Raw genomic sequence first — 14874 nt, forward strand, 5'->3', positions numbered from 1 at the left:
AGATAACAGAACTGAGGTGTTGGGATTTACCTGGGGTGGGGCACGTTTCTTGGGCCAAGGTCACGCCCTGGAGGAAGATTGATGGCTTGGGGGGTTCTGGGAGGCGCATCGCAGTGCCGGACAGTGGCCACGGGCTCCCGATGTGCCTCGCCCACCACGTTCCCCTGCACCAAGAGGGACGGACAGAGACCCTAGCTTGTTGAAGGGTTGGGGGTCAGCAGCCATAAGAAAATAGGCTAAAGCAGTGCAACTTCTGAGAGAAACCTCCGTTTGGACATCACTGTGTCCTGCAGATGTCTCCCACCATTTGGGGCTTCTTCAAAAGCAACGCAGAGAATATGACCGCCTACTTTGCAGCTGTGCTTTTTCCTTGCAGATGTGTCAGGCCACGATGAAGTATCCCAGGGGCTTTAGTAAAGAGCCTGGTGACATTGTCCCTCATGTTTCCTACAGTCTTCAGAACAGCGAGGTTCTCATGTATCCCGAGGATGCTCCTGGCTCCTGCATCACTCAGAGCGAGGCCCGAGGTCCTGTTTATGCTCATGCTGGTGCTTTCACTTTTTCCCCCCACCCCGTCCCTGCTTCCCTGTGCCATTCCTTGCTCTCTGTCACATGGCCCCCCTTCTCCCCGTCTCCCCGGCTGAGTATTTTTAAGAAACCTATTGCATGAGCTGCTCAGGAATCCTAACTAGCATCACATGTCTAGAGCTGGCGAAATGAGATACAAATTCTTGTCTTAACCCGTGTTGCAGTAACGATGGAGACTGATGGACACTCGTTAAAGCTGTTCTTCCATCCCTGGGTGAAAGTAACGATGCTTCCTGCCGAGAGCTCTCCCCGTGTGCCTTAGGCTTCGTCCTCGTTCCCTCCAGTTTTGTTTTACACTTGCTGTGGGTTCTTCGTCTTTACCAGTCTCAGAGCTGGTCTGTCTTCATCTCTGGTCTCCTGTACTGTCCTTAAATATCTAAAAGGGCAGCATTATTTCCCGGGCCTTAATCTACATGTCAGAAGAGCAGGGAGAATTTCCCTTCCATGTAAGCCTTCCAAGAATAGAGTGTTCAAATATGTGGCTAAATTCTAGAAACTCAGCACATATTCGAACTCAAAGAGACCTCTTTGGGAATGTGCTGACTGTCCCATTTTGCTGACGAGCACCCGAGATGGGAGAAAAGTGACAAGTGATGTCATGGGAGCCACTCCACTGTGGGTACAGAGCCAGGACCTCAGGGCTGGCCTTTGGGTTCTCAGTCCCAGGCACTTTCAGCGGCTCAGTACTGCCCCCAAGAAGGAAAGGGGGAATAGCACTTGTTGGGGAAAGGAGCAGTTTAGTAAGAAATGAAACAGGAGCATGCCCGCAGATGAGAGCTGCCCAGCTTTTCTCCTCGGCCGGCGTTTAGAATAAGGGACTGGTGAGCCAGCTTGAGGGAATGAGAGGAAAGGCACTACCCCTCTCCAGCCCTCTTACTGGATTATGGGCTCCACGCGCCCCACGGGTGCTCTTGCTCTTTGGGTAGATGAGGCCAGAGCGTCCCCAGAAGGGGAGATCCCGGGGACTGGGGTGAAAGAGTCGCTTTCCCACCTCACTTTTCTGGCGCGGAGGTCCTTTTTCCCCTGGGCACACTGAGAAGCAGGTAGTCACCCCCAAGGAGGTGGCCCTGGGGTCTCCCCCCCAGTACTCCCTCCTGTCCGCCTGTTTTACAGTGGTGCGCGCACACGTACACACACACACACACACACACACGTGTTGCCCCAGAGCAGGAGCCCCCTCTAGTGCTCCCCGTGTGCTTCTCCAGGGGGCCTGGTTGAAGTCTCTGATCCCTTCAGGATGACTGATGGGTGTGAGCCTATGTGAGATATTTGCATCAAGCCCAGCGAAGGGTGTTGGGTTTTACTGGGCTGACTTGAGCAGATGGAACCTATCCATTCTGAGACTTGAGCCACGTGATCGGTCCGGTCTCCTCAGCGTACATACAGTCAGAACAGTCCTCTTCACGGGGGTGATGTGGTTTGCCCCGAGCCCAGCTGGTTGTAGCCGGACACACAAGCAGGCTCCTGGACTCAGACTCCAGACTTGGGCCTTCTCTCCCATGCTCTTGTCTTCCTGCCTCCTTCCGTACATGCTTGGGGTGTGGAGGACACCCCTCCCCAGACGGCAGTCCCCAATCCTGGATACCGCAGAGCCTGACTTCCCCACCATCCATCTGCTCCTTGGGGAAAACCAGTGTTACTCTGCTGCTCTAATCACAACTGCCCAATGATTTTCTAAATAATATTAAAGGTGTTCTCAAGCAGATGCAGGTGGGAATTGATCTGCAGGGAACACAATTTAATTTCAGCATGCGGTTAGGGGTACTGTCGGTTTATTTGCCTGGGAACAGCAGTCCCGCCATTCGAAATGGGCCTACTCTGTGCCAAAGAGAAGAATGTCACAGCATCATTCTCTCACTGCATCTGAGAGGCTGACATGCGGCTGGCATTCTAACACCCGACTTGGTGCTTGACCTTCTCTGGGCTCCATTCAGCAGGAGAACATATTTTGGCACAGCCTGTGGAATTTGTGTCTAATATGAGTGTTTTCTCCCCGCAGAGCGTTGCTGCTGGGCCTGGCCTGCAATCATAACTTGAAGGGGGTTTCTCTTGATCTCAGCAATTGTGAGGTAAGAACACGTTCAGACTACGGGTGGCAGGGATTAGAATAGCCTCCAAAACGCTTTGCCTCTTTCCTGGAAGAAGTGTGATCCTGTGAATCCAGAGGGGATAAATGAAGCAGAAAAACACACATCCTGCAGAAGTTTCTGGTGTTCTGTATTTTGCAAGTTTTATCTACAAACAGCTGCAGAATGCCATTCAGAAAGCATTCAAGTGTGTTTTTTGTTTTTTTTTTAGATTTTATTTATTTATTTGACAGAGAGAGATCACAAGTAGATGGAGAGGCAGGCAGAGAGAGAGAGAGAGAGAGAGAGAGAGGGAAGCAGGCTTCTCGCTGAGCAGAGAGCCCGATGTGGGACTCAATCCCAGGACCCTGAGATCATGACCTGAGCCGAAGGCAGCAGCTCAACCCACTGAGCCACCCAGGCGCCCCTCAAGTGTGTTTTTAATGACTTGGGTTTTTTGGGTTTTTTAAATTCATTCTTAGCGCCAATTGCTTAAGTATTTTATGATGAAGCCTTGAGATACAAAAGCCATAAACTAGCTTTACCGTTATGAAAAAGTCACATTCTGCACCCCTCGTGGGGGACAGATGTGTGTGTCCTGACTTGGATTCAGAGAGTTTGCAAGAGGGCTGTCTTGTCATTCGTCTTATTTTTTAATGTCTTGATTTAAAACAGGAAAATTAAGATGCTTCTCAAAATTACAGCCATTCCAGACCCTTCCTACCAAAGATCAGCAAGATAATTTGAGACCAAGAGCCTCTACATTTCAGAGGGTCCCCGAACTTTTACAACGTTGAGACTTTCAGTTTGTATGGAGACCAGTAAGAAAATACCCAGGTACAGGGGCACCTGGGTGGCTCAGTCAGTTAAGCGGCTGCCTTCAGCTCAGATCATGATCCTGATGTCCTGGGATTGAGTCCTGCATCGGGCTCCCTTTTCTGTGGGGAGCCTGCTTCTTCCTCACCCACTCCCCTTGCTTGTGTTCCCTCTCTCACTCTCTCTCTCTCTCTCTGTGTCAAATAAATAAATAAAATCTTTAAAAAAAGAAAATACCCAGGTACAAGCCATCCGGCCCCTTTAGAGCCTTGCTTTACCCACCATATCATATGTGGTTCCTTCTAAACAGGGCTGAGGGTGAGGTCCCTTCATTCCTGGTCCTGGGCCTTTATGCCCTCTGTTCTCTCTTCCTGGAACACATTTGCCAGGTCCTCCTCCTTTCCCGAGGTTCCCCTCTCCAAGGATCTAGCTCAAGTCCAGTGTCCTCCATGCCTACAGCAGACTCCTGGAGTTCGATCTGAGTTTGGCCTTTACTAGGTACACAGTCCAACACGAATTAAGTGCTACCCCGAAATCTCAGTGTCTGCGTCTGCAAAATGGAGACATCAGTGCCTCTCCCAATGGCTCGTTAGGGCTTTAGAGGAGCTCTTCTTTGTAAAGTGCTTCCAGGGCATCTGGGACATGTAAGGGTTATTTGCTGTGGTTGTGTATCTGTAGAATTTCCCCCGACTGCTTCAGCCCTTGGTGATCTTGTTCTTTTCTGATTGTCTGGCATTTAATGATGGTGACATGCATGTGGACGGTGACCCTTATGGTATCTTGTGTAACTGTTCACTTAGCACCTTTGTGCTATCCCACTAGGCTGTAACTTTCTGGACGATGCTATTAGTATCTTACTCGTTTTGCGTTTCCCTTAGGTCCTAAAAAAAATACCAGGTACCAAGCCTAACACCAAATATTGAAGACTGTTGCTTTACCTCTCTGAAAATTCTAGAAACTGACAAGTATGAAATTGTATCATGTAATTTGTATGTGCAGGGTTTTTTGTTTTTTTGTTTTTTTAATTTTGAGCTGGGGTTAGCACCAACTGTGTGTGATTTAGCAGTTATTTTGTTTGGAAAAAAGAAAAGCCAGAAAGAACAAAAAACAAAACACATAAAACCCCTAAAAACCTACACTATCAAGTTTTCATGTGTAAATCAGTGTTCTTCTTCTTCTTTAAAAAAAAAAAGATTTATTTATTTATTTTAGAGAGAGAGAACAGGAATGGGAGGGACAGAGGGAGAATCTCCAGCACACTGAGCACAGAGCCCGGTGCGGGGGGGAGTCGATCGCACAACCTGAGCCAAAATCAAGAGTTGGACACTTGACTGACTGATCCACTCAGACGCCCCTACTGTGCTTTTATTTGTGGAGACAGACCACATAATAGAAACCAAGGCTGGAAATATGAATTAATTGCTTACCAGTACTTTCTTACAGAACCTGGTAGTAGTGAAAACTTTTGTATGGGGGGAGGGGTAAGAAGAGTGGAGATAGGAAGGGTTATTCTATCCAAAAAAAGCAGATTGGTATAAACTTGACTGCTCTCTAGCTCATACTACTGAATGACCCAAATGTTTTACTTTCCTCATTAAATAGAGGAATTGCGATCGGTACAACATCTTCCATTTAATTCTGTGATCAGACTGGGAAGGGAACCACATCTGGTTCCCACACTTCTAGATGAGGAAAGTGTGGTCTAAAGCTGAAATAATCTGGCTTACTAATGACAGTCATGATGAAAGTATGCTTTCCTGATTGTTGTTAATTATATGGGTAATTATTAGCACATCAAGTATGATTAGACATTCTCTTCTCAAAGAAGCTGTCAGATGCCATATGCCCAGAGAACCCTGTTAAATCGCTATGTGGCTTGTTCTTTAAATTCCCTTGTGATCTGACTGAGGATAACCTTCAAAGACAGTTTTATTGGCGAACTGATAAAATCGACATTTTTGTAGGTCAGAAATGGCAGACTGTTGGCGATTTCATATGGTTCTATCCACTGGCTAGGAGACTTTTCCTTTATAAGTTTTTTCTTACTAAGGCAGGAATCCAGATCAAATGATTGCTCTCTGATGGTAGGGTTGGCCGTTACGATGATGGTAGTCATGGCTTCGTTTTGGCCGTTCATTTATGGATTCTGTGGTATGGTGGTACTGCTGAGAAATGGGAAGTCTTCAGACTACCGGGGTACTATGTTCTCCCACCACCTTAACGCTTGATCACAGTCCTGGTGACCACGTCTATAAAGTCGACTTATCTTGCTGCTCATGGAAGTTGGTGAAACACCAAATGATTTTTCTAAATTTAGGTGTCTTGTCACATTTTTCTTCTTACAGACAGGTGTCCAGATCTAACTAGGTTTCACTTTGCTCCTCTGCATGGTGGAGTGAATGTCTCCTGTAAAGGTGTTGGGGTTGTGATGTTATCCCCTTAGAATGCTTGGCCATGTAAGGATTGACTGCTAACTCTTTAATTATTTGAGACTTGAGAGTTGAGGTAGTACTCTCAGAAAAAGTCTGTCGCCCACTTGGAAGTTTAAAATTATGCATGTATCTATTTTTTTTTCTGTTCATTCTCTCTTTAGCCATATTAGACACAATCCCCTCTACTGTACACATACTGGTCAAAATCAGGCAAGAATTCCACACATCATGTTCCCCATGATCACATAAATTTCCCACCTGCGGCGGTGGGAAGTAAAACTTCTCCCTGACACCATGTCATTTTGGAAGTCATTTCCTCAGAGATGACTGAGTCGAGGTGAGGGGCTGACCTGAAAAAAGTCACCTGTCCAAGGTATAATGCTGGACGGTTGCTGATGTGAGCACTGAACGAGTTCATCATCCCCTAACAATGCCTCTCATACAATGGTCTACCCCATCCATGGAAACAAAGAACAAATGTGAAATACTGCATAGTCTTTGTCTATTTAGAAGTAAATAGTTCCTTTTATTACACAATAGCTACTTGCCACTGGCTAATTTTTGAAATCAGGGTTTGTGTGGGTGTTACAGAAAATAAATGGCTATTGTCTCAGATGGTGGTTGAGACCAGTTGGGAGGAAAGAGGAAAGTAACTCTCAAGTTGGAATTGTTTACAGAGATGAAATATGGTCAGTGGTATTGTAATAATATTGTATGGTGTCAGGTGGGGACTGCACTTAACATTGTGAACATTTAATGTATAGAATTGTTGAGTCACTGTATTGTCCATGTAAAATGAATACAACACTGCATGTCAACTACACTTGAGTAGTTTTTTTTTTTTAAGTGTCTACATAGGAAACTTAGAAAGCTTTGCTTAAGCAAATGGTTTTTGATTTTAGCATTGCTGCATCCTTCACTGTCCGTGCTCACCTCGCCCGATGAGCTGTCCCTGTGGGTCTCAGAGTATTTCTGTATTTCCCTGAAGGAGGCTTTTCACGTTCATCAGTTAGAATGAGAGCGGACATTTATACCTACTGCTATTAAAAATGAAAGTACCAGGCAGGTGTTTTTCCTCCAACGCAAACGTCATTGTTCTTTGGAAACCTGAATCCAAAATTTGAGGCTTCAGTCTTTTGATCCGTGAGGGCTAAGCTAATAAGTATTGACATTGAGCTTTCATTTTCAGATATCGTCTCCACTTAGAGAAGAAAACATCTGCCTTTCTTAAGGTGTCCCCCATGAATTATGTTACCACTTCATTTTCCTTCCCTTGGTCTTTACAGTACCAACAAGGACTCATCCCTCTAGGAAAAGGAGTACAAGTAGTCATAGGAGACACAACGGGTCATCACAAAGGGTGGGCGCTTTGGAATCAGAAAGGCATCCTTTGAAATCTGACTCAGACACGTGGCTTGTCTTCCTTCAGCCTTTGGTTCTCACCTGTGGAATGAAGATTTAACAGCTTATGGGACAGTATCTGGCACTGTGCCGAGCCCGACACACGTGAGCCATAATTTGGGAAGGAAGAGGATTACTGTAGTGAAGCCTTATTTTGAATGTCCGAATTCACAGCATGGGGCAGTATTTTGCTTCCCCACAGCATGGGGAAGAATTTCTGCAAATTCTTCTTTAGAAGCCATGTAAATATTCTGCCTTTTCGGAAACATTTTTGGGAATTGCCTTCAAAATTATTTTAAAACTTTCAAGAAGAATTAGTTTCGGGTGCCTGGGTGGCTCAGTGGGTTAAAGCCTCTGCCTTCGGCTCAGGTTATGATCTCAGGGTCTTGGGATCGAGCCCCACATCGGGCTCTCTGCCTGCCTCTCTGCCTACTTGTGATCTCTGTCTGTCAAATAAATAAATAAAATTTTAAAAAGAGAAGAATTAGTTTCATCCATTTATAGTATATGTGCTGCCGAAGCGAGCACAGTTTCATCCATTTATAGTTATGCCTGATATCAGACACAAAACCGTATCACCCTATATGGCCCAACCTGTCTCTGAATGGCCTGTGGCTGATCCGAATTCACTCTCAAAGGGTAAGGATTCAGCATCCGTGTGGACATTCAAAGAAATGTGTTCCATTGCCTCCCAAGGTTAGTTCCAAAGAGGCATTTCAGAGCTGTTCTATATGGTTGCAGTGAAATTGGCATTCGGATGTATCCTCCCATGTACCCGTCTATCACAAGGGAGGTAGAGGGTCTGTCCTTCTGGCCCATGTTGAGAAATCTTTTTTACACCTACTTCAGGAGAGCAGGTCAGTGCTGCAACTGCCTTCTTCCAACATATTCGCCTTCCAAGTGAGAGAGCAAAATCTCTGAGGCTTCAGAGGAGACGCAAAGGCTAATTACAGCTGAGAATTAGGTTTAGGTCTGGGTGTAGGGCTCATTCTTTGAAGGAGAGACTTCCCTGCACATCGTTCCACAGTTCATGGCAAGATGCTTTGATGATGTGTAGAAAGAAGAGCCCCAGATGCTAAAACGTGTAATGAGTGGGACGTCACAGCGAGCGAACAGGAACTTTTGAGGCAATGCTGTCCAGTCTGATAGTGGTCCACCGGCTTTGAGGCGCGAACACAGGTGTCCTGTGTGTGGTTCGGGGGGTCTAACTGTGGTACCCCCCCACAGATCAGTTTCCTGTTGGGCCCCACACGTGGGTCGCAAAGTGGAAACTGCTGTCACGGCAGGAAGTATATTGGAAGAATATGAGACACACAACTGTTTGCACCTAGGAAATGACGGTTTGTATCTGTCTTCGTAGGTTCTGAATTGCCTTTTGGCATCAGACCCTGCTAGCAAGGGGACAGTTTGAAGCCGATCTTGTCAAATCATTTTCTTTTCTTTTTTTTTTTTTTTTTTTTTTTTTTGGTCCTTTGGAGAAACCTATGCTGTTCACAGTTTTATGTGAGAAAATTTTCCAGGATAAAAAAAATATATATATCCTTTTAATTGAAATTGGAACTCCTGTAGAAAAATGATGATAATTTGGGGGGAGGTATTTTATACTGAAATCTATAATGTTTGCCACATCTTTTTAAATGGCAAGTGATCTTGAAGAAGGAAAATAAATGATTATTTTTAAGATTTTATTTATTTATTTTAGAGAGGGGGGTAGAGAGAGAGGTGAGAGGGAGAGGGCAAGAAGCAGAATCCTTGCTGAGTGGGGAGCCCGCCACGGGGCTCAATCCCTGGACCTGATATCCTGACCTGAGCTGAAATCAAGAGTCAGATGCTCAACCAACAGGGCCCCCGGGTGCCCCAAAGGAAAATGAATTATTAAAAGTTCTGTCTAGGCTTTTTCCCTTGCTTCTCTTGTCCCCATAATGGCTATTTGAGGGTTAGACGCAACCATTCACTTAGAACTGTGAGTCACATCTGAAATGCGCCCACCTTTCTTGAGTGAGAGGACCCTTCTCTGTGGAAAGAAACATGCTTTTATTTTTAACTTTCCAAAAAGTACTCAGGGATTCAGTCACATTGACTCGTCTTTGATCTTGCTTTCTTTTCCATAATGCTAGTGTGTAGGATCCAAATGAGGGCAATTTAAAAACCAGTTTTACACGCACACATGCAGGCACAGCCTCTAATTATGCAAATTCATTTAAAAGGATTTTCACTTACAGGAATGGAAAAGCTTTTACTGTTTTGCGGAAGCTTTAGCTTTGGGGGAGTTTTAGGCCTCTAATAACCTGTGAATTCAATCGAATATTCTTGGTAACCAAGGATCCGTTCTTTTCTTCGTTAAATTTTTGATTTTGGTTCTGGGACCAGATTTTAGTTGGAAGTGTTTTTCTGACTCTTACTTTTTTACCTGATATATTGATAAAGGCTTCAGCATCTCTGTTCTGTTTACTGCTGATAACGTGTTTTTATTTTTTTCTCCTTGGGCTTTCCTTAGCTTGGCCACTGTGTAAGTACTTTATGAATCAATAAATTAGGGTCTGTGGATATATTCGATTGCTTTTTAACCATTGGAAAATGTTCATTTTATGGGTATGTGCTACAAATATTATCAGTCCAGAGTATTTGTAAAATAAACAGCACTGAGCCGTTGAAATGTCACCTGTACTTTCCATATTTGTAAATGGAATATTTTTACTGTACTTGATAATAATAACAAGTCGAGATTTTTCTGGTAGAAATTTTACTTCTCACCAGAGACATCACAGCAAATAATCAGATTGTGGAGACTTAGGCACTTATGTTTATCTTCTCAAAAGCATCGTCTTTTCATGCTCTGAATATCAAATTATGTTCCTTTGAAGTGTTTGCCTGAAATATCTTTTGCTTTACCTTTGACATAACCAGAACGTACATTCACTTCTTCCAGTATTAACAAGCTGTGCTCTGAAGGCTTGTTGCTCAAAACGATTTGCGGTGAAGAACCTGGTTATTACTATTTTTTTTAAATGTCTAGTTTATCAAAAACCAATACTTTCGCAAAAATATAATAAAAATATATTTTTAAAAGATTTCAAAAGACGTAAAACATAAGCCCTCATTTTTTGTTAATAGACGCAGCAGACCTAAAATTATTTATAATTTTAGCATTTATAGTCCGTTTCTGTATGTATTGTAGCTAAGACCAGTAGCAAACTTTGCAGACTGCATCCCGTCCATGGACCACACTTTGAGTAGCAGGCTGCTGGGGCCAGCCTAGAGATGATGCGGTAAAGCTTGGCTCAGGGCCTGTGGGTAATCTCAAGAGTTCCTGGGAAGACAACCAAGGGTAGTAAAATGACCGGCTGAGTCTTGGCCACTGCTCCACGTACTGGGTAAAAGCCCCTCAACTGGGTGTTGATTGGTCTAGGTTTCCCTATAGTGTGTAGACCAGCCTCCTGGCCAGGTCTATCTCTGTGTGACACTCCCCTTTAGAGTTCAGGCCCCCCAGAGGAATCTGCAGTCACCACAGAAAGTGGGAAAGGCTGAATTTAAATAGCCCAATCAAAATACTCCCGGATAAAGGGCAGTCCCAAAGATCTGTGCAAAAACTCTTCCAGACACCCAAGCAGCCAGGGAAATTGGCCCCTTTTGGTTCCAGCTACCATAAAAACATTGCATCTAAAATAGCGAAATAAGGATTCTTTAAATTCTTACATCTAAACTTGCACAAGTTCTAGGAAGTAGCATTTTGCATTTTACACTTTGTATAGAAATTCAGATACATTTTTAATTTTCTTCTATCAATAAGGAAGCCACCATATTCCCTTGGTACATAATAGGTTCCCAATAAATGATAGCTTCTTTCCCTTGTTAAATAGTAAGTTTGCCAAGCAAAGGGGCCATAGGTCCCTTTGGGAGAAATCTGCATCCTTTAAAATCCTTTACATGTAAGAGGAACTCACATAGTTGCTGAGTGGAAAACAAAAAGATACTCTAAACTCTGTAGGTAGCTTTTGGTTTGATGAGAAAGGATACAAAGTATTGAGTTTTATAGGTTGCCTGTCTCTTTAAAATAAATGAGGTCATGAAATGAGAATTAGTTTTGCTATAAGCCAACCATAATAATATTTTAAATTGATCTAACATCTTTTTCTTCTGTGGCTCAATGAGTTTGCCCAAGTCATTTCATAATCACCTTTCACCATTTGCTTTGTAACCGTGTGACCGCACCCCATCTCAGTGGGACGATGGGCTGGGTCCTTCAGGCAGTGGTTGACAGTCAACAAGACTTCATCTTCCTTGTCTTCTTTGGTTGTTTTGCTGTTATTTGGTGGAGTTCTGCCCTGAAATCTGGAATAATCAAACAAAATCCATACCAGTTTCTCATGTATAAAAGGGATTTGTAGGTTTCCAAAAGTCAGAAATGAAGACAGTGTCTGTGGGCTGATGGAGGCTGCGTTGCCCATGCTGATGGGGAGTATGGTCCCCATCTTTCTGTTTCTTTTTCTAGCCATTTCCTGATTTCAGTGCTATGGGGACCAGTAGCAATGACTAGTGATTGGCTCTTTACCATTGATGGTAACCACAGAGTGAATAAGCCTTTGGCACAACGTCAGAGACTGTATCTCCTGCTTTTCATGTTTTCTGGTTCCACGTCCAGTAGGTGACCCCTTTACCTCGTACGTCCTTTGTGTTTCTCCAGCTGAGATCAGGAGGCGCACAAGTCTTAGAAGGCTGCATCGCCGAGATCCACAACATCACCAGCTTAGATATCTCCGATAATGGTAAGTCCGAAATCAGAAAAGAAACAGAAATAGTATTTGAAGGAAGTTAGTAAAGGGAAAACAGAAAGCCCAACCTAGACAACACCTTAATGGGCATGTTACCTTGCTTCTTGACTAATAGGGCTGTTAAATTTAACAGAATTTATTTATGGCATACGTCAGTGCCAAAGTCTTAATAAGTTGATAACACGGCCAAAAGTGCAAGAGAACAAGTCAGTTAAAAAAAAATTGTCACCAGAATATTGATAATGATCTTGGTCTAACCTTCTGCAATCTTGGTGATAATACTGTTTCAGTAGCTTCATTTCTGCCAGTTATAGTAGCGCATGAATGGGAGCCTGTTTAGCTGGCATAGGCCACTGGAGTCCCCTACCAGCAAACAAGATGTTGGCATCTTCTCTTACACAGTCGTGGGCAGAGATGAGACCCATACCTTTCCCTGTTCCTTGCTGACTAGACTTAGCCACTGATTGTATATGAGATTTAGGTTAAGTCTTAGCTGAGAATGAGTTTATCCCCATGAAATAATAGGACTTGAAAAGAGAGCGAAAAAGTTCCTTTTAAAAATGAAAGGTTAGTATCCCAGGGCCCTCAGGATGGTAGAGAAAGTCACCCAAGTTCATGTCACCTTTGCTTAATTGTGTACCAGCTGAGAATTTATTTATACACGTGTGTTTTGATTTTCTGCTTACTCTCATTCTTTCCAGGTTTAGAATCTGACCTATCCACCTTAATAGTGTGGCTCAGTAAAAACAGATCAATACAGCACCTGGCATTAGGCAAAAATTTTAATAATATGAAATCCAAGTAAGAGTTTTGAATTTTTTTTTATATGACAATGATGAAACTAAGCAACCTCGTGAGAGCTTTTGATTTGATTCCACTGTCCACATCTTTAAAATCTCTTTAGAAATCTGACCCCTGTGTTGGACAACTTAGTACAGATGATTCAAGACGAGGAATCGGTGAGTATTAATTCCAGTTAATGTTGCTATGCTTTCAGGTAATTTTATCTGTAGACACCATTTCTCTTGTTTTTTTTAATGAAATAAATATTTATGCTTTAGTACAGTCAGAATATATTTAAAATTGCTTTCTCTTCGTTTCAACTCATTCCTAAAGGAAGATTGTAACTAAAAGATTAAAAGAAGTATAAATTGACTTGTAAGCCCGTCTTTTAATAAGACTTACCACTTCCTAACTTTAGCTGATGCACTAATCTACACGCATGAGTATTTTTTCAATCTAGTTGACGTTCTGACCTTATATCATGCTGGGAAACATTATCTTGCTAATTTGAATTCCGTCTGGCAATTATGCAGAATTATAAAAGACTAAGAAAGCTGGCCACCTGTCTTGAATTTCTTCTAGAGCTCTAGTGTTCTCCTTCTACTCGTATTCCCTTTTGTTGCTCCTGGCCAAGACGCGGTTCAGGGTAAAGAAATTTAATTTTAAACCCTATCCTCTCTTGCTGCCCTTTAAAATGCATTAGAAAAAAAGAAGAAAAGATACATATTTTTAAGATTTTTTTTTTTTTAGAGAGAGTGAGAGCATGAGCAGGAGGGGGAGAGGGAGAGAGAATTCCAAGCAGACTCTGTGCTCAAGAAGAAGCTGGAGTTGGAGCTGGATCTCCTGACCCCCGAGATCATGACCTGAGCCAAAACCGAGAGTCATATGCTTAACTGACTGTGTCACCCAGGCACCCCAGGAAAAAGATATTTTGTGGACGGAGCAAGAAGCACTCTACTATTAATTCCTTTAACCTAAACCTGGTGTATCGTATATTTTGTGCCTTACATTGTAATGATGCTCTGAAGACTTTGTCCGTTCTTATTGGAGTCTTATTTGGCCACCAGCCAGCTTTTACAGTTCCTCAAACCCAAATCAACGTGTGTTCTCCGACAAAGACTCACATAATTAATGTTTTGTGACAGTTGTGTTGTAGGTCATAAGAGTGATTTCCTCTGTGAATCATGTGAGATATGACACATTTTTAAATTAAAAGTGTCATTCTCCCTTTTGAGTTCCATATAGGGTAGTAGCAAACTCTATTAGGACTGTAAGCTACCTTTTCGGAGCAAGCTAAGGGGCCAGGACAGGTGGAGACTGGAACTTCTCCTTGCCTGTCCTTGCCCACACCTCTCTGTGTGGCTCTAACCTAGAGGGCGGGAGAAAATTCGGTTGTCCCGCCTCTTCATTGTGTGAATATAATCTCCAACCTATGGGCTAGAAGTGAAACTCCTTATTGTTTAGTGAATATGGGCCCTTCTCTTTGTCCTCATTTGGTAACACTGTCCTTGTTCTGTCACTTTTTTCACTGGGTTATTAAAATCCGGGACATAAATCAGAATTGATACAGTTTTGCCTATTTAATTTGACTTTCTACCACCCTGCTTTGGGTTTCTGATTTCCCAGGCTCGGCCCAGTTTTAAAAGCTCGAGGAAGCTAATACTGCAGAATCACATTTGCCATTCATCCACAAATACTTGTCTCCTAGTGCACATTTCAGGGAAATTTACATTTTATGAAAAATAGATTTTAAAATTTCACATTTTGCTTAATACACAAGGGTCTTCTGTTTCTGTAATTTGCAAAGTCCCTCACTTAAAAACAATCTTGGTAGTTAAAACACACCTCAAACCATATTTGCAGGCGGAAAAGTTTCCTACATCAACGTGAATTGTGTCAAGTTACAAGTTCGAGAAGTGTGGCACTAATCACATACAGTGGAAAGAAAGCTCTTTGTGTTCATGTCACTGAAAAGTAGGTGGTTTTTTCAAAAAGCAATTACCTTCTATTTTTTCC

At 43.1% G+C, this 14874-nt stretch overlaps 1 protein-coding gene across 6 annotated transcripts in view; it reads left to right on the forward strand.

Moving 5' to 3' along the window:
• Nucleotides 1-14874, forward strand: part of CARMIL1 (capping protein regulator and myosin 1 linker 1) — a 315620-nt gene that overhangs the window by 200396 nt on the left and 100350 nt on the right. For all 6 annotated transcript variants that reach the window (XM_047732884.1, XM_047732885.1, XM_047732890.1 and 3 more), the window contains 4 exons: nucleotides 2588-2657; nucleotides 11988-12069; nucleotides 12777-12876; nucleotides 12980-13034. In XM_047732884.1, coding sequence (XP_047588840.1) covers nucleotides 2588-2657; nucleotides 11988-12069; nucleotides 12777-12876; nucleotides 12980-13034 — 307 coding nt within the window. The remainder of the gene's footprint in view (nucleotides 1-2587; nucleotides 2658-11987; nucleotides 12070-12776; nucleotides 12877-12979; nucleotides 13035-14874) is intronic.

Source organism: Lutra lutra, chromosome 6 (assembly GCF_902655055.1).
Source record: "Lutra lutra chromosome 6, mLutLut1.2, whole genome shotgun sequence".
Taxonomy (NCBI): Eukaryota; Metazoa; Chordata; class Mammalia; order Carnivora; family Mustelidae; genus Lutra; species Lutra lutra.